General features: G+C 40.6%; 1 protein-coding gene across 2 annotated transcripts in view; it reads left to right on the plus strand.

Moving 5' to 3' along the window:
- UVRAG (UV radiation resistance associated) overlaps window positions 1-24685 on the plus strand; it is a 292940-nt gene that overhangs the window by 249781 nt on the left and 18474 nt on the right. For both annotated transcript variants that reach the window (XM_045818150.1, XM_045818151.1), the window contains one exon: window positions 15804-15895. In XM_045818150.1, the coding sequence (XP_045674106.1) occupies window positions 15804-15895 (92 nt within the window). The remainder of the gene's footprint in view (window positions 1-15803; window positions 15896-24685) is intronic.

Here is a 24685-nt window from a genome sequence, read left to right on the forward strand (position 1 = left end):
CAGATTGCTTCTCAACTCCCCTCTTCCGCCTTAGATCTCAACCTTTTTAAGTCTGCTAAGTTCGTGACCACTTATCCAATTGCTTTTCATTTCCAATATTTTGTTGCTATTACATCGTCCTCAATTTTAAAACATTACCATCTTCTCGTTAGAAACAATGGAAACGTGCAGATAGAAAATCCCATTACTGATGCGTTACTGGATTTTCAGGGGGTTGCAAAAGTTGGTATACATGTTTAATCTGCCACCCAAACCAACAAGTCCCCAAAATAAGTTTTTAAATACAGGAAGATTTTAAAATGTGTGAGAAGACAGTGAACTTTAAAATATTTTCTTTTTTTTTTTTAACCAAATTCAGCCTGATTTTATTGCATTTCCAACAGTAGAAGAATGAGGTCCAAATACAACTAGTGACTGTCCCAAAGCCAGAGTCAGGCTTTTCTGAATATTTATCTTTTTCCTGCTCAAGAATTGAAGTCCACAGAGTTCTGGAATTTGAAGATCAGAGACATCTCTAATTTCCACCACTTCCTATAGTATTCCTAAGAGATATTCATTGTGCTTCTTCTTGGAACTAATTGATGAGGAATGTTTTACCTTCTGAAACAGTCCATACTTTTAGATTGTGAAGGGAGGAAGGTTGGGTATGTCTCCCTGCAATGTTTATCCACAATGTCCATGCCGTAATGAAGGTAGACAGTATCACAGGAGCAGCAGCATCTGATATTCATGGACTTTAAATCAGATGCCCAGAGTTGTCTGTTTTATGTTAGTAGTATAACCTTTAGAAATTACTTGACCCTCTGAACCTGTATCTTCATTTGTGAAGCAAAGATAATAATTCTCTGAGAATTTATAAACTTTAAACAACATTGAAGAACCTGGCAAAGGGCATCATTAAGTGATATCAATTCTTCTTCTTCCTGGTTCAGCCAGGGAAGGCTTTTCAGTGTGGAACCTGAGACCCAGCCTGAAGGAAGGTCCTGTCTTACTAGAGAAAGCCAGAAATGGGAAGCACTAGGGTGGGTGTTCCAGACCGGAGGAAGAGCATGGCAGTGGCAGAGCTGCATCAAAGAATCAAAGCATGAATAAGGCTTGTTTAAGGAATGTCAGGTATTTCCAGGTGTTTGCATGGTAGAGCACCTTAATCAAAAAAAGAAGAAGAAGCCCTGGCTGGCATAGCTCAGTGGATTGAGTGCAGGCTGCGAACCAAAGTGTCACAGGTTTGATTCCCAGTCAGGGCACATGCCTGGGTTGCAAGCCACGGCCCCCAGCAACCTCACATTGACGTTTCCCTCTCTCTCTCTCTCTCTCTCTTTCTCTTTCTCCCTCCCTTCCCTCTCTAAAAATAAATAAAATCTTAAAAAAATAACAATAAAATTATTTTTTAAAAAAAGAAAAGAAGAAAAAGAAGTTGGCATTCTCACGTCTTGCAGCACTGAGTGAGACACAGACAAAACAAAGGCCTGTTGGGGAGTCGAGGTCCCTTCGCTGCCGAAGCTTTTTGAATGACTTGGTCTGATAGAAATCAGAATTGTAATGGGAGGTACTGATAAAACTGAAAAAATGTATGTTAAATATATAGCTATTCTCGACAAGGAAAAACATAAGAAAAGAAATACAGCCAAGGGAAGGAGATAACTGTCTTCCTATTTGAAAGGCTATCAGGGGAAAGAAAGAGTAAAAAAACTTAAACCTTACCGATGGATTAAATTAATAAAAATCAGAAAGAGGAAACTTTTAGTTCGCAGGAGAAATAGTATGTTTTCACATGTATAACTGCCCAACGAGGGAATAGGGCGCCTGGGGGTGAAGGAGGTGCCGGGCCACCAGAGGTGTACATACTAAAGCTGTGTGATCGTCGAGGACACTGTGGAGAATGGCTCTGTTCTGTGAAAAGGCGACACGAAGCGCCTTTGGAGTTACACTTTATTTATTCTGTATGGCGCTGTGCCTAACCAGGGCTCTCACTGCCATCTAAGTGGAAACCTTACACACAGAACATCCTGTTCTGCCAACTAGGACCTTAATGAATGTTACAAGCACCCTGAGGCCGTCCCTTCTCTGAGTGAATGGAATCCTAGCCAGAGCCTCCAGACAACCTGATGGAAGGCTTGCTGGGCCCTTGCAAGCCCCTAGTAGCCATAGAACTCTCTCTGGCTCTTTATTTTAACTGCAACCTGTGACCTTTTTCGTTGGAGACTAGTTTTCTGTCTACTGAGCAAGAAGACGAAGGTATAGGGAAGGCTGGGTAGTTCGTCCATTTCTCCAGATCATTATTTTTCCCTTTTTGTAGAAGCATCATCCTCCTTTGAGGCCATTTAACTGTTAAACTCTCCATCACACCTAGTCACTGTCATCTGCCTTTCTGGTTACTTTGGAGCACTCAGAATTGGGAACTTCGCCTAAGGTTTTCTTATCCAGGCTGCGCACTCCCGTGGTTGCCCTGCATTGCTCTAGTCTCATCCCTTGCCTTTCCCAGTGCACGCTGCTTGCTGTTTCCACGACCTCTCTTGCTTCTGGGCTTTTACACATGCAGTTTCTTCCCTTTGGAAAACCTTGCCCACCCTTTGACCTAGTAGAGTCGAACTTGTACTGTGTGGCTCGAATAGGCTGTCACTTCCTTTTCTAGTGTCCCTGTCCTACCTGGACTTGGTAGCTGTCCCTCTTCTGTGTTCCTGTCATTTCCTCTAATGTGATACTCATTATACTTTAATATAATTATATTTCTCATTTTTTAATCTTTTTCCTTATATTAGAATTACTTTCAATGCAGAAACTGTTTCTTCTCCATTTGGTAACTTCAGTCTGTGACCTGGCACATATAAGGTGTTCAGTGGCTGTTGCCGGAATGAAGAGCTGATTACAGCCGCCTGTCTCCTTTGTACCTGCATAAGGCTGAAGGGGGAACAACAGGAGATGGACTTGGCGTTGTTACCATAGCTAGTTACACAGTTAGCTCAAATGTATCGTGCTTTCTCAGTTTGGTAAACAAGTTCACTTAATGCTGTGTGTTTTGCTTTAACAACCAAAGATTTTGTCCTATTTTTAACTAGTTATTTATGAGTTTTTTTAGTTTTTCAGTTCGTCTTCCATAAACTTGAACAAATTTAGCTCTTATCCTGACAAGATCTTGCCAAATATTTTAGAAAACCATAATTTCTAGAAAACAAAACCTCAGTCTCTCAAAAATAGATACAGTTGGGATGATTGTTCAGTCACCCTAATTCCTTTCCCTGAACACTCAGGTTAGTCAGTGGAGAAGTAGGTCCCCTCATGTGTTTAATGTTCAAAATATTATTTGCCAACTAAAAACCTCCGTGCCCCTGTGTAGAGCTACCCCATTGTACCTGACATGTAACACAAATGTTATCAGTCCCTCCAGGAACTGCGCAGGCCGCATTTCCCCAGGAATTCACTCCAGATATCTTCAGGTAGGAGGTAGAAGTAATCTTTTCCACCTGCACTAGTTTTCTGTTGCTTCATAACAAATGACTATAAGTTCAGCAGCTACAAGAGCATCCATTTTTACCCTGTAGTTCTGCAGGTCAGAACTCTGGGTGGGCTCATCTGGTTTCTCTGCTTCCAGGTCACACAAGGCCAAAATCAAGGTGTTGGTCAGGCAAGGCTCTTATCTGGAGGCTCTTGGGAATAATTGACTTCTAAGGTCATTTAAATTGTTGGCAGAATCCAGCTCTTTGCCGCTGTAGGTCTTAGGTCCCCGCTTTCTTACTGGCTTGCAGCCAGGGGCCACTCTTTGCTCCTGGAAGCCCCCTGCATTCCTTCTCACAGGTCACATCTCTCTGAACTTTCTCCTCTGCCACCAACCACAGAAGACTCTGTTTTTAAAGGGCTCGTGTGATTAGATTAGGCCCACCCAGATATTCTGACTTAGCTGTAAACATAAAATACTGAGGGAGAAACACCAGAGACAAGGTTATGAGAGCCATCTTAAAATTCTGCCTACTAACCCCACCCCTCAGACTCTCACTGAAGGTTGTACTGCCCCTCTGGGTTTGCCTAGTTATCATTCATCGACGAGGTGGACTCCGAAAGGGTGGCATTCGTGGCTGGGTCACTTTGGCATACCCAGTCACACCTTGCATACCTTGTTGTAGACATTCGGCACATATCTAATTTGCTTTTTTAAAAAATGAATTGTGAGATTAACAGATGGGTAAAATTATTCCAGACAAAATTGTAAGAGTGTCTGTCCAGTTGGAGGGGAACCATGCGCTCAGCAGTTCATTGCTGTTGGCGGGAGTGGGGGGCTGTTTTTGTTTTTCTTGTTTTGAAGCTACGTTTCCGTGTGGTCAGCCAGAGAGACTGCTGTGGGCACGTGGGCTTGGACTCTAGTCTAATTCAAGTGAAGTCAGAAGAATTTTCACCAAAAAACTTAAAAGGCATGAAGTTGAAGTATAGTAGAATTGATATTTTAAGGAAAAAATCATTAGAGAGGAAAGAGCATTCTGGAAGACTGTGTTCCATTCAGGGCACCTCATTACCAGATTCTGTAAGGGAAGCTGGAGGGAGTTCAGAGACACAAAGAGTGATGAAGAGGCTGTGGGGACTAACTTAGAAGCAGAGATTTAAAAAAGATTAAATACACATAAAGCTCAGCTGAACAACAACTGAGTGGAGATGTAACTATTGGCAGATGTCTGATAGCAAGAGAGTGTGTTTCTCTCAAGAGCTGAGGGCCTCTTTCTAAGTACTAGAATTAAATGAGGAATGAGAAAACAATCTTTTCTAACCAGCTTGCAAGTAATGTTTAGACTGTGTGCTGGGATGTAAAGTGTCAGACTTGAATTCAGATCTCATCCTTGACTTGTTCCCTGTGAAATTTCAAGCAACTCCTTTATACTTTAAAATTTGGTCAAGGGCATAGTGAGAATTACAAGATCTGCCTTGTGGGGTTGTTATGAAGATTAAATGAAATGACATAAATGAACAGTCAATTCCGTGCCTGACACAGACCGCAGGGTGAGAAGAACAGCAGCTTCTACTGACATTCCCATCATCATTGTCATTTTTAAGTGGTCAAGAGTTTAAAGTGCTGGAGTCAGACTATCTAGGGTTATAGGTTCAAGCTCTACATGCATTGACTCTAAGTCCCAATTTCTTCAACTATAATAGAGTTATAGTGAGGACTGAATGAAATAATATGATGTGGAATGATCAGCGTAATGCCTGGGACATAATTAAACTACTCAGTAAACATATTAGCAGCTATAGCATTATTTTGATCATTAACACAAGTACCACTGCACCGTAGAACCCGGCTGAAGGCCTAGCTATATCCAAACTATTTCCCAATTTCCCTTGTTACAAACAACATGATGTACATACCTACATGTTCACCATTACCACTACCACCACACACATAACACACACAAGCTCTTCAGCAATCATTTGCTGAACTGAATTAAGTCATTTCTTCCAGTGATCATGTCAGGTATTTGTGGTCACTGTTCATTCCTCAGGGAATGCGGGGATGGGCTTCTGTGTTCCTTGTGTAATCAAATTTATAATGACAGATTTAAGTGCATTTTTAGTCCAGTAAAACTGACACTGAGATTTGCCTGAATTTCTATAAAGAATCTCTGCACTTAGAACAGCATCTTCATTTGTGTCTTTTACAAGCCCAAGAATTCCCTGTGGCTCCTCATTACAAATAGGATTGTGTCCTTCTGTAAACAGAATTGACTCTAGTAGATTAAACAGAAGTGATAGTAATTAGAGGGTTACTAATTAGAAGGTATTAAGATTAATCAGAAGTTATAAATCAGATGTATTAGGTATTCATAAGAGGTAGTTTCACAGAAACTGCAGGAGGGCCAGAAGAACAGACAGATGGTGAAAAAAAAGTACACAAAAAGATGCTTAGTATCTGTCATTAGGGAAATGCAAATCAAAACTATAATGAGTACTACTGCATACTTAATAGGATGACTAAAATTTTTAAAACTGACGGTATGAAGTCCTAATGTCAGTGATGCAGAGAACAACTGAAACACACATCACTGGGGCAGGGGGTGGGGGCGGGATGCAAAATTGTATAGCCGCTTTGGAAGCAGTTTCGCATTCTAAAAAACAAAGTTAAACATACATTTACCATTCAATCTAGAAATTCCACTCCTAGGTATTGCTCCAGGAAGAATAAAAATACAAGTCTAAACAAAAGCCTGAGTTATAACACAGGTGTAAAACCAAACGTTATAGCATCTTAATTCATAATAGCCAAATCTTGAAACAACCCAAGTGTTGATTAACTGGCATATAGATAACCAATTGGTGGTGTAGCCACACCATGGAATACTACTCAGCAATGAAAAGGAATGGACTGCTTATGCGTGCAACAACAAGGATGAATCTCAAACATGTAAATGAAAGAAGGCAGACCCAAGAGACTAAATATTCTATGATTCCGTTTATAAGCATTCTAAAAAACTGTCCCTGCCCTATTAGACTGGGATCTTCTTGATCTAATATAGTCCTTTACCTCAAGTTTGCATCAAAGTGAATTGGAAACAAATGCTGAGTTTGGTCAGTTTGGAAAGCAGAGTTTACCTACCAAGAAAATCAGGCATCCAGGTTGGGTCAAAAGGCCAGTACAAGGTAGTTTGGGGTAAATCAGCATACACAGAGCTAATACCATGAGGGCAGGGAGCCACGATTGAGCTTGCTAAACCTGACAGCATGAATATCTGCTCTGATGGCTTCTACTACACGAGTTTGTCCACTCACATAGCCTTTAGCCTAAAGGAAAAATAACCTTCATTTTTTGAAGCTGATTCTAGTTGCTATCAAGGGTATGATTCACCTACCTTTAACAGATTTTCAGTTCCGATTTGCTTATCCTTTTGCAGTATGCTTTACTGACCCTCTTCCGCAACTCAACAACAGTTGGTAGTGACAGAGACCATACTCCAGATCATGCTGACCCTGGAGTTGCATCAGTTCAATAGTGCTTCTGGTTGCTTTCTGGCAAAAAGATTCTGAAGCAAAGGACCATCTTAACTGTTTTTAATACAACAGATCGTATAATGATAAGTTTGACTCAAATATAACCTGTGCCTCATAAATACAACTTGTGATATAAAGAAAGGAGTTTGTAGTTAGAACTCAGCAGACTTAATTCTCGTTCCTAGGTTCAACCTGTTCAGCCTCAGGCGGGCCATTTCATCTCCCACTTACCTTATAAGGTAAATGAAGCGGGTGGGCTGGTGCTCTGAAAGGTGCCATTCAGCTCTAGTATGAATCCCCAATTCTAAGAATAGTCGATCATGTGATTGGGAGGAGGACTGGAAGAAACTTCTCCATTTCTTAGCCCTAAGAGCTTTTAGACTTGACTTTTAGGCTTTTCCGACCTCGTTCTGGCAGGTCTTGCCCGTGTCCAGTGCTCAGCACATCACATCTTTTTGGAAAAGAACTGGCATGGCTCGTCGATGGGGCTGGAAAAGTACTTAGGTTGCTCTTGCAACCAGAGGCTCATAATCAGGTTCTTATACTTTTCCTTGGAGGTACATATTGCACAGGCTCACTGTAAGAAACAGTATTACTGCTTATATTAAATATTCCTTAAGTAGCTTTTCCACATCTTTGAATGAGTTGTATTTTCTTCTAGGAAGGCAGGTTTTACTTTTGACATGGTGTGGCCTGTTTTTTGAGCTCTTAATCTAGTTCTTGGTATGTCAGCGGAAGCTTAGCATCTGAAAATGAATTGAAATATTGGTAACAACTCCTACAGAGAGTCTTGACTACATAAGCCAAAACTGTAAAGTTAAGTCTTTGATGCATATGTGCGTTTTTAATTTCTTATTTTTTGAGTTTCTCTAGACCAGTTCTCTTTGTTGTCAAATTCATTGTAATCCCATCACGAAAGTGTTGATCTTTTAGTAACCTTTATTGAAGCGTTGTATTAATCCACATTCCCTCACGGTAACAGACGGTTTGTATCAAACATATCGTGCAGCTTAGCTCAAGCCCCATATGGAACTAATAAGCCACGCAATAAGTGGCCTTGTGTAGCTTGGGTTTGGGTGTGCGTGTGTGTGTGTGCGTTTTGTCTAAACTGAATTTCTCCTGCCAAAACCTAAATGACAAAATGATTCCTGAACCCCCAGAGTCTTTCCTGCCTGGAAAAATTGTGTGTTTATAAAATAAAGATAAAATTGAGCACTTTGATATTAAATTAGGCCTCTTAGCTCAATAGGAGGATGCTCACTGAGTGTAAGAATTCTGCATTTGTTTCTCGGAAGTACAGTCACACTAAATATCTGCAAATCTGCAAATGGTCGTACCTAGTTATCAGGCTGGGTAAGGCTGGGTAAGCTCGTTATCAGGCTGGGTAAGCTCCTTAATTTGAACTACAAGAGCTTCACCATCAAAGGTGATACGTCTTGCTTGGTGAAACAGTGCATGTATAGTGATTTGGGATGAAACCAGCAGGAGGCTTTGGAAAAATGCTGCATGTTTATACAGAAAGGTGGTGTGGGAGAGGAGGTCATTGGGGAGGATAGTTACTGTTACTTACATAGCTACAGTTGTCTGTTGCAGTCTTAGTGTATTCTTTGCTCTCGTTTTCTTTCTCTTTGCTTGTTCCAGTAACTGTAAAGCCAGATCTTCCTGGTTACTTCCTGGTTATAGGGATTTTCTTTTGTAAGTAGACAATAGCATTTGTTCATTTTTCCAAGGAAGCCACTGAATATTGCTTCTCCCTACTTCTCATCTCATCTATCATCTATGTGTAGTTTTCACCTAGTAGCCTACCATAGAGTTGCACAAAAATTTAATTGCTCCCATGGAGTTCTAACCCAATCAGAGTAAAGCTGAAATTCAAACTAATTGAAACCAAAATTCCACTTAAAAACTGCTCAGACTCTTTGGGTGGTGGTGCAATAGGAAGTTGTTACAAAAGGTGTTTATTTCAGAGACTAATTTGCAGCAGTTAGACAGACCCAAAGTAACATTTTATTTGCCTGGGTTTCTTGGCATCTGTTCTCCCCAGTCAGGAGTGGGAGCACCGAGAGCTGCGCTGAGGGAAGTGTGCTGCTGATAGCGGTCGGCGAGGGCAGCTTGGGTGGGATGCGCAATAAGCTTCTTAAATTTCTTAGGTCAGGCTTGTACCCCATCCTTCACAGTTGCCTCTGGAGTTGTTTTCCTTCACTCTCCTGCTTCAAACCCTGTAGTCAGTTCTTACTGCTGACAAGGAAGGTGAAGTTCCTATTCAAGCTTGGCTCTCTAGGCCCTCAACAGTTCTAAGGAATACCCTCTAAAAATCTGAGGAGTTTCCATTTTCTGTAAAAATGCAAGTTGAACTCCTTTAACAATCTACGAGATGAATATTGTTGGTCCTGTTTTATAGACAAGGCACAGATTCGTTGTGACTCGCTCAAGGTTATGTACATTCTGTGGTGAGAACGGAGTGTGAGTCCAGGGCCGCCTTTCCAAACACGGGGAACTGATCCACGGTGCTTAGCCTCGTGGACACTGGGAACTTAGGAAATGTGATGCTCCTTTCTCCCCTTCCCTTCTTATCCTTGTTCTTTCTTTCTTGACCTTGTTTCTTCTTTTCCTTCCTTTTTTTTTAACTGATACCTCATCAGAGAGTTAATTTGTTGAAGAATTACTTAATAAAAATTTAGATTTGTTCCTCTCCTGAAGAAACATTTTTTTAAAGATTTTTATTTCTTTATTTTTAGAGAGAGGGGAAGGGAGAAAGAGAGAGAGGGGAACATCAATGTGTGGTTGCCTCTTGTGTGCCCCCCACTGCAGACCTGGCCTGCAACCCAGACATGTGCCCTGACTGAGAATTGAACCAGCGACCATTTGGTTCACAGGCCAGTGGTCAATTCACTGACCTACACCAGCCAAGGCTGAAAGACCATTTTTAACAATGGGTCAGCTTTACTTGACATACAGTAGAAAAAGGGACCCCATCCTACCCCTTCTATTTTTATAAACTTTCCCTGAGGTATCCAGAGTTGTATGTTCTGTGGACTCTTCCATCAGACCTACCTCTTCAGTGACTATGTAAAGATTGGACCCTTTTAGCCAAGTTTGACTTCTGATATCATCAGAAGTGGGCAAACCAGAAATGGGGCCACAGGAGCTGATGTTCCTTCCTCACTCACACTGTGAATGTGCACTACCTTAACCATCTTTTTGTGTTGAAATGCATGGTTCACATCTGTGATGTTTAGAGCAGTTAGAGTGCCTGACAGGCCTTTGAAAGGCTCTCACAGATGATGGAGCCATGGGAAAGCCTACATGGGCTTTTACTGTCTCCACTGCCACTTCCTACAGTTAGAGCAGTTCCTGTTTGTTTCAGAGCCTGGGCTTCTGCGTGCATTTCATCTGAACAAGGGATTCCAGGGCTACCCAAAATGTTTGAAAAGCCTTTGACCAGCCCAAGCAGGGCAGGGACTGCTTGTGGCCGTAGAGCAGAGCTGGGTCCGTCATCCCAGCCCCCCAACCACTCACGGCATGTTATAGTCTCTCCACCTCACTGTGTAGTTCTGTGTAGTTATTTTAAAGATACTACATGTATGTGTATTTATTGCTGCCTCTCTGGTGTGCTTGTGATCAGAAGCTTAGTAAATTAGTTTTGAAAATAGCGTTTTGGAGAGGTGGACAGTGTACTGAAGATTTTTTTGCCTTTGATTTGAACTCTTTTTTGCTTTACTGGTTCTCATTCTAATGAGTTAAGTGATGAGCCATTTTTAGATCCCAGCTTTCTGCCCTGCCTAGTGGCGGATGCTGTGGTGATGATAATATAGAGTGTGTATGTACTATAATGATAATAGGTACAGTTTATTGCACTCTTACCGTGTACCAGATATTGTTTTGGGTGCTCTATATACTTGATCTTATTTAAACTTTACAATAGCTCTGCAGGAATAACATCCCCATTCACAAGTAAGGAGACTAAAACTCGGAGAAGTGAAGTGACTTACTCGAAGTCAAACAGCTAATAAGGACAGCACGGTACTCAAACCAAGGTCTTCTGCATCTAAGCTCATTCCAGTTATGTCATGATGCCTCTTAATTCCCTCCCAGGCTGCAACAATTTAACTTATTAATTAATAAATATTCATCAAGTACCTATTAATTTAGTTACAACTTTCCAAAGACAGCAAGTAAGAAGGGATTTGGGAAGAGGAGTAAATGCCCCTTACCCTAGATTAATCAGAGAGAGCTTCCTGCAGGGAATGGAACTTGTGTCGGCTCTTTGAGAATGGACAGGATATGACCAGATATAGAAAATAAGACCAGATCTAGAGAGAGAGACTCAGAGACAGGGAAGGTAGCTCTCTGACAGAGGGGTGAGTACTGTGTAAAAGGCTGTAAGGAGGAGTGTTAGCCAATATTGAAAACCTGTTTTATACAATATATATGGGGAACTTCATGGTAAACAAATTGAATATATTTATTTTTATTTATTCCCTAATGAAACACAACTAATAAAGATAAAATGGAAACTATAAACTCCCAAGCATAAAAAGAACAAAAAAAAAAAAAAAAAAAAACAAGACCAAGTGATAAGAGCCAACAAAATTTTAGAAAATCACAAGCAAATAAATGAGTAATAAACACAATTGGCGGAATGGCAAAAAATAAAACCTAAAGCCTTCAAGAAGCAATGTAATTCAAGTCACAGAACTTCAGAAGGACTTAGGATTTGGACATACCAGTGAATTCATAGAGTGTAAGGGTAAGGATAAGTCTAAAAATAGGGTGAGGAAAACTAAGACTCCAGGTTACTTGCCCTGCCCTGCACAGCCAACCAGCTATTTCTGCACACACCCCAGTGGAGACTGGAGGTTTGATTTCTGAAAAAATTGAACCCAAGAACCTCTGAATTCTGAACTGCCTGTATCTGGAGCAAGAAGTAAGATACCTTACTAAAAATAAGGGGATTAAGTGAGAGTCTGGCATACCAGCACTGAATTCCCAAACCACTCTTTCCTACTGAACGCCCAAAATGGGATCTAGGTTATACCCCTACATAGAGATTGGAGGACTTCCTCCAGAAAAACCTGGGCCCCGCAATGAGACCTGGGTCTGACGTGTTCTCCACAGAGAGAGCGAGGTTTCCATCTACTCGGTCTAAAGTGAAATCCCCTAGTGCATTGTAAAGATGAATGACAACCAAAGATTACTAGACATTAAAGGAAAGGCCTCTGATATGATTTTTAAGTCTAAGATGAAAAAAGAAGACATTCAGAAGTACAAAAATGAAGGAGGAGGTAAAATTACTAATAATAATGATAATGATATTACAAGAACATAATCAGAATTAGGGGAATAAGAGTTTTCATATTGAAAAAAATTACTTAAGTACTCAGCACAACAAATGAAAAAGGACCCAAACAAGGCTAAACACTGAAATTTCAGAAAACTAGGTTAAAGAATAAAACCCTAAAAGCTTCCAGAGAGAAGGATGAGCTCACATATAAAGGATCAGGAATCAGAATGTTATTGGGTTTCTCAATTGTCATATGCAAAGTGAATGACAGTGAAACAATACTTTAGAAATTCGGAAGGAAATTATTCTTTCATAGCCTTGATTTCTATTCTCAGGGAAACTACCATTCAAGTGTGAGAATGAAATAAAGGTATTTTTCAATATCCAAGGTGTCAAAAATATACCGCCCATGCTCTCTTTCCCTGGAAATCTATGATAGGATGTGCTCCACCACGACAAGGCAGTGTAAGTCAAGAAGAGGGAGGTGGGCGATCCTGAGATCAGTGCAGAAGAGGTAAGCAAAATGTCCAAGGGATGGGGAAGGGAGGTTCTGGGAAGATAACAATGGAACTAGTCTAGGAAGCAGCCGGCTCACACTGGAGCAGGGGGAGGAATGCTTCAGGAAGGGTCTCCAAAGGGCAAAATGGACGTGCTAAGTTATGTGTAATCAGATTGAGGAAGATTTTATGGTTTTGTCCTAGTTTGAGGAAGATCTAAGGATAGGCACATAGGTACTCAACGAGTGGGAAGAAGAGGCAATTAGCACTTCAAGGAAAACAAAAAACTAACAAAAAAAAGGAATAGTATACTACATGGCTTAGCAGTGAACCGTATTTTTGTAGGTGTAGTAGGGTAAACACTAAATATTGACTTAACAAAAAATGTGATTTTGAATATCTTGAGAGGATGAGGAGAAGTATATTTGGGAGGTCAGAAAGTTAAACCCTCATAGTCTTAAATAAAAGGCAAGTAGGTAATGTGTGGGTAAGGGGATAAAGTGTTTGCCTAAGAGAATAATGTAGGAGAACTAACTTCTCATTTTTCATAGCAGAAACATCATAGATGATGCCTAAAACTGGGAGGGAAGGAATACGAAATATTAATATAAGTATATTAGTCAGAGATATAAAGGTAAAGAAGCAGCTAAAAGCAGTGGCTACTGAAGAGCAGAGAACTGTTGCTTTTTTATTATAAGCAGTATAATAGTGTAGACTTACTAAACAATACATGTACTTTACTTTAAATACTAAATTAATATATTTGTATTATGTGCAAATTTCTTTTTTAATCCTGTGTGTTGAAAATTAAAGGGATGACATAGTAAAAAGAATTTGGAGTTTTTATTAAGAGGTTGGTTCCAGCCTTGGCTTTGTTCCTTATCATCTCTGTGCCCTGGGGCAGACACTTGCTTTAGTGAGTCGTGTTTCTTCATTTATGAAAGGAAGGGGGTTGGAAAGGATGATCTCCAGGCTCTTTAAGCTATAATAGCCTACGATTCTATAACAAAAAATAACAGTGCTATGCAGCAAATGAAGAGTTAAGACCTGGGTAGAGGCTGGAAATGCCCACATTTTCCTTTTCTGGTTGAAATCAGACTTGCAGACAAATTTTCGTTGTGGTCTCTGAAAAGAATTCCACACCCGCCTCCCATCGTGGAGCCTGGGCAGGCGATTGCCTACACACTGGCTCAGGGACACAGCTCAGGGCTACTTCTGCACGCTTTTCTTGATATTTAATATCTTTCAGTATGAATCACAGGTGAAATTTCCATGCCATGTGTAAACAATTTCTCTTTTATTGAAACAATGAATTCAGGAATGTCATATTGGGATATCAGCCATTTTGCTTTTATCAATGTATGAAAAAAATACTTTAATATTAATATAAGAAATGATGTCATTTTGTGTGGAGTAGATCTTATAATTCAAGGTCAACAAATCTCAGGAGGTGACTTAGGTCAGCAAGCTGAGTTTTGGAAAAGGAAAAGAATAATTTCCCTTTGTCTTCTCAAGTGTTTGTACTAATTTTCCTCTCACTTTCGGGGAAATGGTGAATTTTCATAGTTGTGAAAAGGAGGCTCTGGCTAATAACATCTTTGCCATTGAAACGTGTGGTCCTGGAGAATTTACTTCCCCTTTCTGGGCTTCAGTTTCCCCATCCGCAAAAGGAAAGGATTGGCTTAAATAATATTCAAGATACTTTTTAGCTTTAACATTCTATGTTTCTACCACCTTACTTTATGTGAGTATTATTTTTAAATTTTATTTATTTATTTTTAGAGAGGGAAGGGAGGGAGAAAGAGAGAGAGAGAGAGACATCAATGTGCAGTTTCTGGGGGTCATGGCTTGCAATCCAGGCATGTGCCCTGACTGGGAATGGAACCTGCGACTCTTTGGTTCATACCCCATGCTCAATCCACTGAGCTATGCCAGCCAGGGCTTTTATGTGAGTATTTAAGAGACCTGATTAGGTTTGAGAGTTTTCCTTTAAAAGTTCAGTGTAGTGGGAATAAACTTCTCTGTTACATAAAAAAGCAATTGAGTATTAGCTAGAAACAAAAGAAAATTTAATTTTTTAATTAGTACTGGTTTTATATTTTAAGAGACAAAAACTTTGAAAGTTAGGTGCTAGAAAAGTAAAACTTCAAAAGTGACCACGCTTCTCATTTGTACACTACTATGCAGGTTACAGAGTATTTTTTTCATGTCATGTCATTTGAAAACCACATTTCTACAGGGTTATGTTGTACATTTACTGTATATTCAATATTATGCGTTTGAATATGCATATATTCAGATTTTATTATGGTCAGTTAGGGAAGGAAATGGTATTCAGAAACAGAATGAGAGGAGACCAGGAACAGATGAAAATCATTTAGCAAGTTACGCACGGAACATAGGATACTTAATTTTAGAAAGTAAGCCTCTAAAAATAAGTAACACTAAGAGCGGATCAAGCCCACAGGCCATAATTTCCTCATGCTAGCCCTACAACTCGGTGCTCTGATTCTGGCTGAAGAGGGAAATCACAGATGCAAGAGAAATACCGAGCACAGTCTCTGTCAGCAGTGACTTGCTATATACCTGTTGAATAAGCACTGACCGCGCACAGCGCTCCATCCAGCACTGCTGGGAATCGGACAAATACCACATGACTCTTGCCCTTGATGACACGGAGGGCAGGGTCAGTGCAAGAAGGGCTGAATATGCTCAGAGTATATAATACCAGCCTCTAGTACCCAGAGTGAAACACTGGTTTACAGTATGTAGCCCTGGAATTGATGTTAGTGAATCTTACAGGGGTCTTTGAAATACCTGATTCCATAGTCAGTCCGTCTTAGTCGTCTCTGACTCTAGGGACAAGGCAGCAAGAAATGAAGAAGCTACTTTTCAACATCATCCCAACAGTGTGGTTGGTGTTATTGGGATCATACATTCATATTTCTTCTTTTAGAGTTCAAACATAGGAAAAGACATGTCGGTAGGTTATATTTCTGAAGGCTTGCCTAATATCTGCCAGAATTTTTTTTAATTCTATTTTTCTTCTTTGGCAGCTAAGATATCAACATGGACTTGGGACTCCAGACTTGAGGCAAACGCTTCCTAACCTGAAAAACTTCATGGAACATGGACTACTGGTCAGGTGGTACGTACCTTCATTTCTGATGCTCAGAACTGTAATGTAGAAAATAATCCTGAGAAACTTCTATGACTTCCTCATTACTCCACACCTGCCTCCTGGGTTTTCTTCTGTAATGAGATACCTAAAGAAGAAAAGGAAAGGCAGCCGTCGTGGCAAAGGGCGAAGCACCCTCGGGAGGGCAGAGGGTGTGAGGAGGTACTGTTCGAGCATTGGGAGGCCGCCTGGGTGAGCGGTCCTTGAGCACATTGCTGAGGCAGAGACCAAGGGGCAGCCCTGTGATTCACGAAAAGGAGAGCCGTGGAGCCCCTGGGGCTTTTCTAAAGAACAAGCAGCGGTCATAAATACAGAATGAGCACCTGGGTCTGTGGCTGCGAGAATCAAGGGGAGAAAGCAGACAAGGAATAGGTCGGGTTTGTCAGGACCTAGTCTTGACACAAAGAGGCACATACTGGAATGTTCTTGTGTTTGATGTCAGTGCCTGTTGTACCATGAAAGCAAGTTGCTACTTAAAAGTGCTTTATCGGGACAGACGTGTCTCTTAAAAATTAAAGTGAGATGGAGATCCAAGGGGTGGCAGAGTAGGTAGAAGTTACACTCACCTCCTCCCAGGTCCAAACTGGAATTAAAGCTAAATTATAGAACAATGAATGAACTGGAATAACCAATTGAAGACTAGTTGAACAGAAGTCAGATAACCAAGGATTTCCAAAAGAAGCCACATCTAGCCTGGTATGAGGGCGGAGATGTGAAAAGGCCTGGCCCCACACCCACTTGGGACGGTTGATAATCCGGAGAGATATCTCAGTCTCAGAGGTCCCCCTGGGGTCTCAACCTCACACGGGGCTCCCCAGTTCTGAGCACCAGAGCCTAGAAGAGGGGCCCATATAACATCCTGCTGTGAAAATCAGCAGGGATTCAGTACCCAGGGAGAAATAGGAGTCTGCTAAAACTCAGGCACTCCCTTAAAGGGCCAGCACACTAAAGTCTCGTTCACGGCCACTTACCTGGGCTTTGGCAGAGGGAGTGTAGTTCAGAGAGAAGTGGAGTCGTGCAAGGACAGACTGGGTTATGTGACTCCAGGGAGAAAGCTGAAGGGACAGCTTCAAGGTCCCTCTGCTGGGTCCCTCTTCTACATGCCCTGGGTTGAATATTGCCCTCCATAGCATCAGCCTGGAGGAAAGCACAGACCCCACCCTCCTGATTACCTATCACCCTGCCCTGCCGAGCTCACGCCCTGCTGAGTTGTCAGCTGCCTTCGTCTAGATGGCAGAGACCAAGTTGTGTGACTCTGGGACAGGGACCCTTTCTCCCTGACCTTAAACTTATCCTTCCTGTGTAGAACCCTCTCCTCAGATGGCCAAATCTTGGTCTGTTTGGGCCTGATAAGCTCTTTTGGCCTTACCCTGACAACTCCCTGAGACCCCCAACACCACCACAAAGCTGTGTGAGCGCCCAGCAGGTAGCAGCTAATCTTGGTATACCCTGAGACCTTTGCTGAGTGGCCTCAGTCCCAGCACTGGCGCCGAGTTTAAACAACTATATTCCACCAAATTGGACAACCTAGAAGAAATGGCTAGATTCCTAGGAACATACAGTCTTCCAAAACTGAATTAAGAACAATCAAAGTCTGAATAGACCAATTACAACTAATGAAATTGAAGCAGTAATTTAAAAACTTCCAACAAACACACACCCTGGACTGGATGGCTTCACAGGTGAATTTTACCAAACATTCAGGGAAGAATTAACACCTGTTTTTCTTAAACTGTTCCACAAAATTCAAGAGGGAAGACTCCCAAGCTCATTTTACAAGGCCAGCATTGTCCTAATCACAAAACCAGACAAAGATACTACAGAGAAAGAAAATTATAGGCCCATATCCCTGATGAACACAGAGCAAAAATACTCAACAAAATATTAGCAAACCAAATCCAGCAACACATTAAAAAGATCATACACTGTGTTGAAGTGGGATTTATTCCTGGGACGCAAGAGCGCTACAACATCTGCAGATCAGTTAATGTGGTTCACCACAACATGAAGGATCAAAATCATATGATGACATCAATAGATGCAGAAAAGCACAAATTTCAGCACCCATTATGATAAAAACTCTCAGCAAAGTGGGAATAGAGGGATCATACTTCAATGTAACAAAGGCCCTATATGAGGAACCCACAGCTAATATCATACTCAATGGGGGAAAACTAAAAGCATTTGATTTAAGATCAAGAACAAGAAAGGGATGTCCACTTTCACCACTCAAAGTCAACATACTATTGGAAGCCCTGGCCACAGCACTTGGGCAAGAAGAAAAAATAAAAGGCATCCAAATTGGAAAGGAGGAGGTAAAACTGTCATTAATTTTTTTGCAGATGACATGATACTGCATATGGAGAACCCTACAGATCCCACAAAACAAAACAAACAAAAACTGTACAAGAACTGATAAATGAATTCAGTAAAGTAGCAGGGTACAAAATTAATATTCAGAAACCAGTTACATTTTTATACACCAATAGTGAACTGTGAGAAAGGGAGACTAAGGAAAGGATCTCATTTACAATTGCCTAAAAAAGAAAAGCTTGGAAAAAAATTAACTAATGAAGTAAAAGACCTTTCCTCGGAAATTATAAAATACCATAGGAAGAAACTGAAGAAGATAGAAATAAACGGAAGCATGCACTGTGCTCATGGACAGGAAGACTTAGCATCATTAAAATGTCCATACTACCCAAAGCAATCTATAGATTCAACACAATTCCTATCAAGATTCCAATGACATGTTTCACAGAACCAGAACAAATAATCCAAAAATTAATATGGAATGGAACCACAAAAGACCCTGAGTAGCCACAACAATCTTGAAAAAGAAAAAACAAACTCGGAGGTATCATGCTACCTGATATCAAACTATACTACAAAGCCAGAGTGATCAAAACAGCATGATACTGGCATAAAAACAGACATATGGATCAATAGAAGAGAATAGAGATCCCAGAAATAAACCCATGCCTTATGTTTTCAATTAATATTTGACAAAGGAGGTAAGGACATACAATGAGATAAATACAGTCTGTTCAATAAATGATGTGGGGGATATAGGACAGACATATGCAAAAAAAGTGAAACTAGCCCACCTTCTTACATCACACACAAGAATAAACACAGAATGAATTAAAAACTTAATGTAAGACTCGAAACCATAAAACTCCTAGAAGAAAACATAGGCAATAAAACCGTGGACATTTCTCTTAGTAATGTTTTTTTCTAATATATCTCTTTGGGCAAGGGAAACAAAAGGAAAAAAATAAACAAATAGGACTACCTCAAATTAAAAACTTTTTGCACAGCAAAAGAAGCCATCAACAAAAATGAAAAGACAATCCACTGAAGGGAAGAACATATTCACCAATGATACATCTGATAAAGTATTATTATTCAAAATTTATAAAGAGCTTGAACAACTGAACACCAAAAAAAACAATCCAATTACATGAGCAAAGGATCTGAATAGACACTTCTCCAAAGAGAACATACAGATGGCCAAGAGACATGAAAAGATGCTCAACATCACTAATCATCAGGGAAACACATATCCACAATGAGATTTCACCTCACACCTGTCAGAATGGTTATCATCAATAAACCAATAAACAACCAGTGTTGGTGATGATGTGGAGAAAAGAGAACTTTTGTGCACTACTGGTAGGAATGCAAGTTGGTGCAGCCACTGTGGAAAACAGTATGGAGGATTCTCAATAAATTAAAAATGGATCTGCCCTATGACCCAGCTATTTCACTCCTGGTAACATATCCAGAGAAACCCCAAACTCTAATTCGAAAGAATATACATACCCTTTTGTTGATTGTGGTGTTTTATGATAGCCAAGACATGGAACCAACCCAAGTGCCTGTCAGTGGACAAGTGTCACACACTCGTGTACACAATGGAATATTACCTGGCCACAAAAAAGAATGAAATCATACCATTCGTGACAGCATGCATGGACCTAGAGGGTATTATGCAAAGTGAAGTAAGTCAGTCAGAGAAAGACAAATACCATATGATTTTACGTACATGTGGAATCTAAAGAACAAAATAAACAAGCAAAATTGAAACAGACTCAGAGACACAGAGAACAGATGGGTGGTTGCCAGAAGGGAGGGGGTTTGGGGAACTGAGTGAAACAGGTGAAGGGATTAAGAAGTGTTGATTGGTATTACAGAACAGTCACGGGGATGTAAAGTCCAGAATAGATAATATAGTCAATAGTAGTGTAATAACTATGGTGCCAGGTGGGTACGAGAAATATCAGGGGGACACTTTGTAAAGTATGATTGTCTAACCACTGTGCTGTACACCTGAAACTAATACAAAATGATACGGACTATAAACTGTAATTACAAAAATAAAGTTTTAAAAATCAAATAAAAAGAGAAGTGGAGAGGTAAAGTCCTGTGCCAAGAAAACGTTAGGGTGATTCACTTCACTTAAATGAGTGGAAAGCTCTTAGCTGCAACCACACAGTAATTCTTGAAGTTTGAATCCTTGAACGATAGGCGTTAACTTAGGAAATCATGTGAATGGAAATTAGGCCTTTAGAAAGTCAGACCGCTGGAGCAGCACGGTTTCTTCTAAAGAGCACTGGCTTCTGACCGCCGATTTTTGTCTAGCCTGCTGTGTGAACTTAAGGTCCTGCCTCTCGGAAATGTAATTTTCTCAGCTGTAATCCCTGCCCTGCTCATCTCGCCAGTCTGTGGTAAGAACGAAATGCGATGTTAAAAAAGCTGTGTGTGAGGAGGAAGGTACAAGATTGGTTTCATTTTCTTCTGTGCTGTGAGGATAGATCTTGAAGAGAGTAAGAAAACAACACATATGATTAACCTTTCCTTTGACTTGCTTTATTTTTGTCTCCTGTGACCTTCCCAATGCAACTTCCAGATGTCTGGTTTTAGAGGACTCCTGTTAAGCAAATGCACAAATGTTTAAAGAATTCTAGTCAGAATAGCAAAATAATTATAAAAGCTTACTACTGATATATCCTAAGGAATGAGAGATAGGAATTGAGTTTTAATATAAAATAATGATCAAAAGAAGTAGGAGGAAGCTAGCAGGCATTTATTTAGTTAGCATCAAGTCTGCGTAAAGTCTGGAGGGGAACAAGAAGACTCAAGACCTGTCTTCGAGGAATTTGTGATCTGGTTGGAAACAGGTGTGTAATTCATGGAAGGTTTTATAACAGAAGTGGTAAATAACCTAAAATAATAAAGAGAGAGGGAGAGAGACAACCCACAGCAGTACATGATCAATCACTGAATGAGTCTTGCTCAGTGCAGACAGCGAATTGCCCCATTATCATGTACTGAAGAGCCTGTCCTTTGCCCACTGTTTGGTAATGCCGCCTCTTCCGTGTATCAGCTCCACTTACATACACGGATGTGTTTCCAGGCTCCCTGCTCTGCTTCATTGCTTTGTCTATCCATAGGCTAGTACCACATTTTGAATAGTTGCAAGATGTACTTTCTGTAAGTTTCATTGAGGTTCGAGGATGATCAATAACTAATAATAGCATCACTCTTCCCCCTGAGATTTGGTACAATAATAAGAAGAGTTCGCAAAAACTTCACTCAAAATTAAACTTACCCTCACAATCAGTGTGAACTGGAGGACCCTAGGCTTTCCCTGTGTAGGCAGGCTCTTAACTACACTGCAGAGAGCGGTCAGTTGGGGCTAAGCCAAGAATACTCAGGTTTTGTTTTTCTCTCTAAATTCACCAATCAGAAAAGGCCCTCCTCCTGTAAGAGCTGGGGAGTGAGAGGATAGAGAGAAGCCAGGACTGTTATTCCTAGGTCTTGTTGCTCAGAGTAGGGGGAAGGGAAGGTACCCCAACTTTCTTGATAATGTGGTTGGGCGAGGCTCCTATTTACGGCTCTTTTTCCGATTCTTTTGACTTTTCTTGACATATGAATTATATTTGAGTGATTTGAAAGCTTTATGATGTTGAGTCTTCTTAACTGTGAATATGGTGTCTGTGTTTTCTTGTCTCTTAAACACACCTCAGTGAGGTCTTCCAATTTTCTCCATAAAAGTCTTATAAATCTTTTATTAGATACTTAGTCCTAGATAGCTTACTATTTTGGTCGCTGTTACAAATTTTTCATTATAATCTCCAACTTTTGGGGGGCCAGTATATAGGAATACCACTGATTTTGGTATTTTTGGAGCGTGTCCAGCAATCTTGCTAACATTAAATCCAATAGGTTGTCTTAGGTTTTCCTGGATTTTCTGTGCATATGATTTTTTTATTAGTGAATAATGGTGTTGTTTCTTCCTTTCTGTTTTTACAACTTGTATTACTTTTCATTGTTTTATGTTTTATTACGGAAGAGGAACAGTGGTCATGGATATCCTTGTCTTACTCATGACTGTGAAGAGAATGCTTCTAACTATTCACCATTGAGGATTATATCTATTTGTTGAAGGCTTAAATAGATACTCTCTATTAGCAAAAGGGAGTTTCTTTCTATTTCCAACTAAGTTGTTTTTAAATCATGAATTTGCGTGTTTTGAATTTTATCAAACACTTATTCTGAGTCTGTTGCCATAACACCACACATGCTCTCCCTTACTATGTCAGTGTGCTAGTAACAATGTATTTTCTAAAGTTAAACCTTCTTTTACACCCGGAATAAACTCTGTCTAATCACAATATAGGTATTATTTTTTCTGACATTATTAGATTTCATTTGCTATTACTTTAAGACTATCTACACCTGCAAACTAGCCCATAATTTTTCTTTCTCATATAATAATTCCTGTCCGATTTTGGTAACAAGGTTGTGAGCCTCATAAGCTAAAGTGAGGACCTTCCCCTTCTTTTCTGTCCTCTGGAACAGTTTGTATACAATAGGAATTATCTACGCTATATGTTGAAGGTCTGATGGAAGTTAGCAAAAACCTAGTGTTTTTTGTTTGTTGAGGAAAGTATAGATGTTTAACTACTGATTTAACTTTTATAATGATTAGAGGTCTACTTATGTTCTTTCTGTTTTTCCAATTCCTAATTAACCCATTCCCAACTGATTTCCAGTTCTATCTGTATACCTAAATTCCTTTTCTCTTGGTAGGTGCCTGCTGCACTCTGTGTTGCCAAACCCAAAGGTCACTTTTCCATCCTTACTCCATTCCACATCTCAATAGCATCCCTGCCTTCTTGAAGCATCCTCCTTTTGTGGCTCCCACAACACTCTCCCCCCATGGATTGCCTCCTTTCAGCTGCTCTTCCTGTCTGTTTTCCATATTCCTCCTTACTCACATGATCATTAAATATGGAATTCTCTGCGGTCCCATCTTAGGTTCATTCTTTCTTTTTCTCTGCTGTCTTGTCATGCCATCTCATTCATCCCCTTAGATCTGAAAACCACCTATATTTTTGTGGCTCTCAAAGTTATGTTTTCAGTGTAAATCTCTCCTGTAAACTCTCTGTAGTCAAAGGCCTACTTGACATGCTGCCCCCTGGAATGTTACCTGTATCTCACAGACCTAAGGCCACCCTCCCACCAGCCCTCTCTCTCAGCAGACGGCCCTGTCTGCCCATTGCTTATGCTGGGGGACTGTCCTGGAGTCCCTTCTTTCCTTCACTCTTTCTAGATTCAGTCTAATCATCAGCAAACCCTGTCATCTCTACCTATAAAACATATATCGAATCTGATCACCTTCCACCATCTCTGCTACCATTACCCTGGTCCAAGTCGCCACTTTCTCTTACCCAGACACTGCTCTCGTCCAGATTTCCCTGAGTTTACTCTTTTCCCACCTTTGCTCATTCTCCACAGTGGCCAGAATGTCCTTTTCATTTTTCCAGTTATATCTTAATCTTATCTTCAGTAGCTAGAATAAAATCCAAGCTCTTATTCGTGGCCTTCCTGGCCCCTTCCTCTCTGCTTCATCTGACACCACTCTCCCCACCCTACCCCCACCCCCCACTCTCTCACATACGGTCACTCTGCTGACCTCCTCTTAGTTACACGAACAAGTTCTTTCCTGATTCAGAGTCATGGCACTCACTGTCCTTCTGTCTAGAACGTGCTCTCCCCCTTCCTTCTCGCCTACAGTGATCCTCACCCCGACCCCTCCTATAAGGGAACAGTTTTAGAAAAGGCACAGTAGCTTTATCAGCAAAGAATGACTACCTTGGCTAGAGTGCAGACTCATTTTAGGAACAGGGAATCTGGATGTTGTGATACTTAGAGCGCATACAGTTTAGGAACCCCTTTCAAGAAAACCCAAAACTGCAAATCCAAAATTAGGGGAAAAGAAGTACATATTTAAAATAAGAAATAAAGTCACAGCAAATTACTGAAACCTTAGAGATTAGATCCCTTTCTTCTGAAATCAGTTTAGACAGATTACCCGAAGTGCTTACGTGGAAACGCTTTATCATTGCAACTGACTGCCTTGCCTCTCCCAGAACACTGTAATTCCCAGCTACTTTCATTTCTAAGGTACAGAGAAATTAAATGACTTCCTAAGAATGGTTGACCCATGAACCTCTAGCAGTAAAACTGGAATCTAGGTCTCCTGGCACTGATGTTAAACACCCATTAAGCCACCAGTTCACACACTGGTGCAGCACCCCTCTGTGCCAGCTGTGCCGAGCACATTAACACTGAGTGGATAGCATGGTACCACTTGATGGTGCTCTGATGAAAAATGGGCTACTGAGGTAGATGTGAAGTCCCACAAAATACATGTTGCATAATGATCCCAAGTCAAGACCCCTGCAGGAA

Source organism: Phyllostomus hastatus, unplaced genomic scaffold, assembly GCF_019186645.2.
Source record: "Phyllostomus hastatus isolate PE091 unplaced genomic scaffold, TTU_PhHast_1.1 phas_scaffold_317, whole genome shotgun sequence".
In the NCBI taxonomy this organism is placed as follows: Eukaryota; Metazoa; Chordata; class Mammalia; order Chiroptera; family Phyllostomidae; genus Phyllostomus; species Phyllostomus hastatus.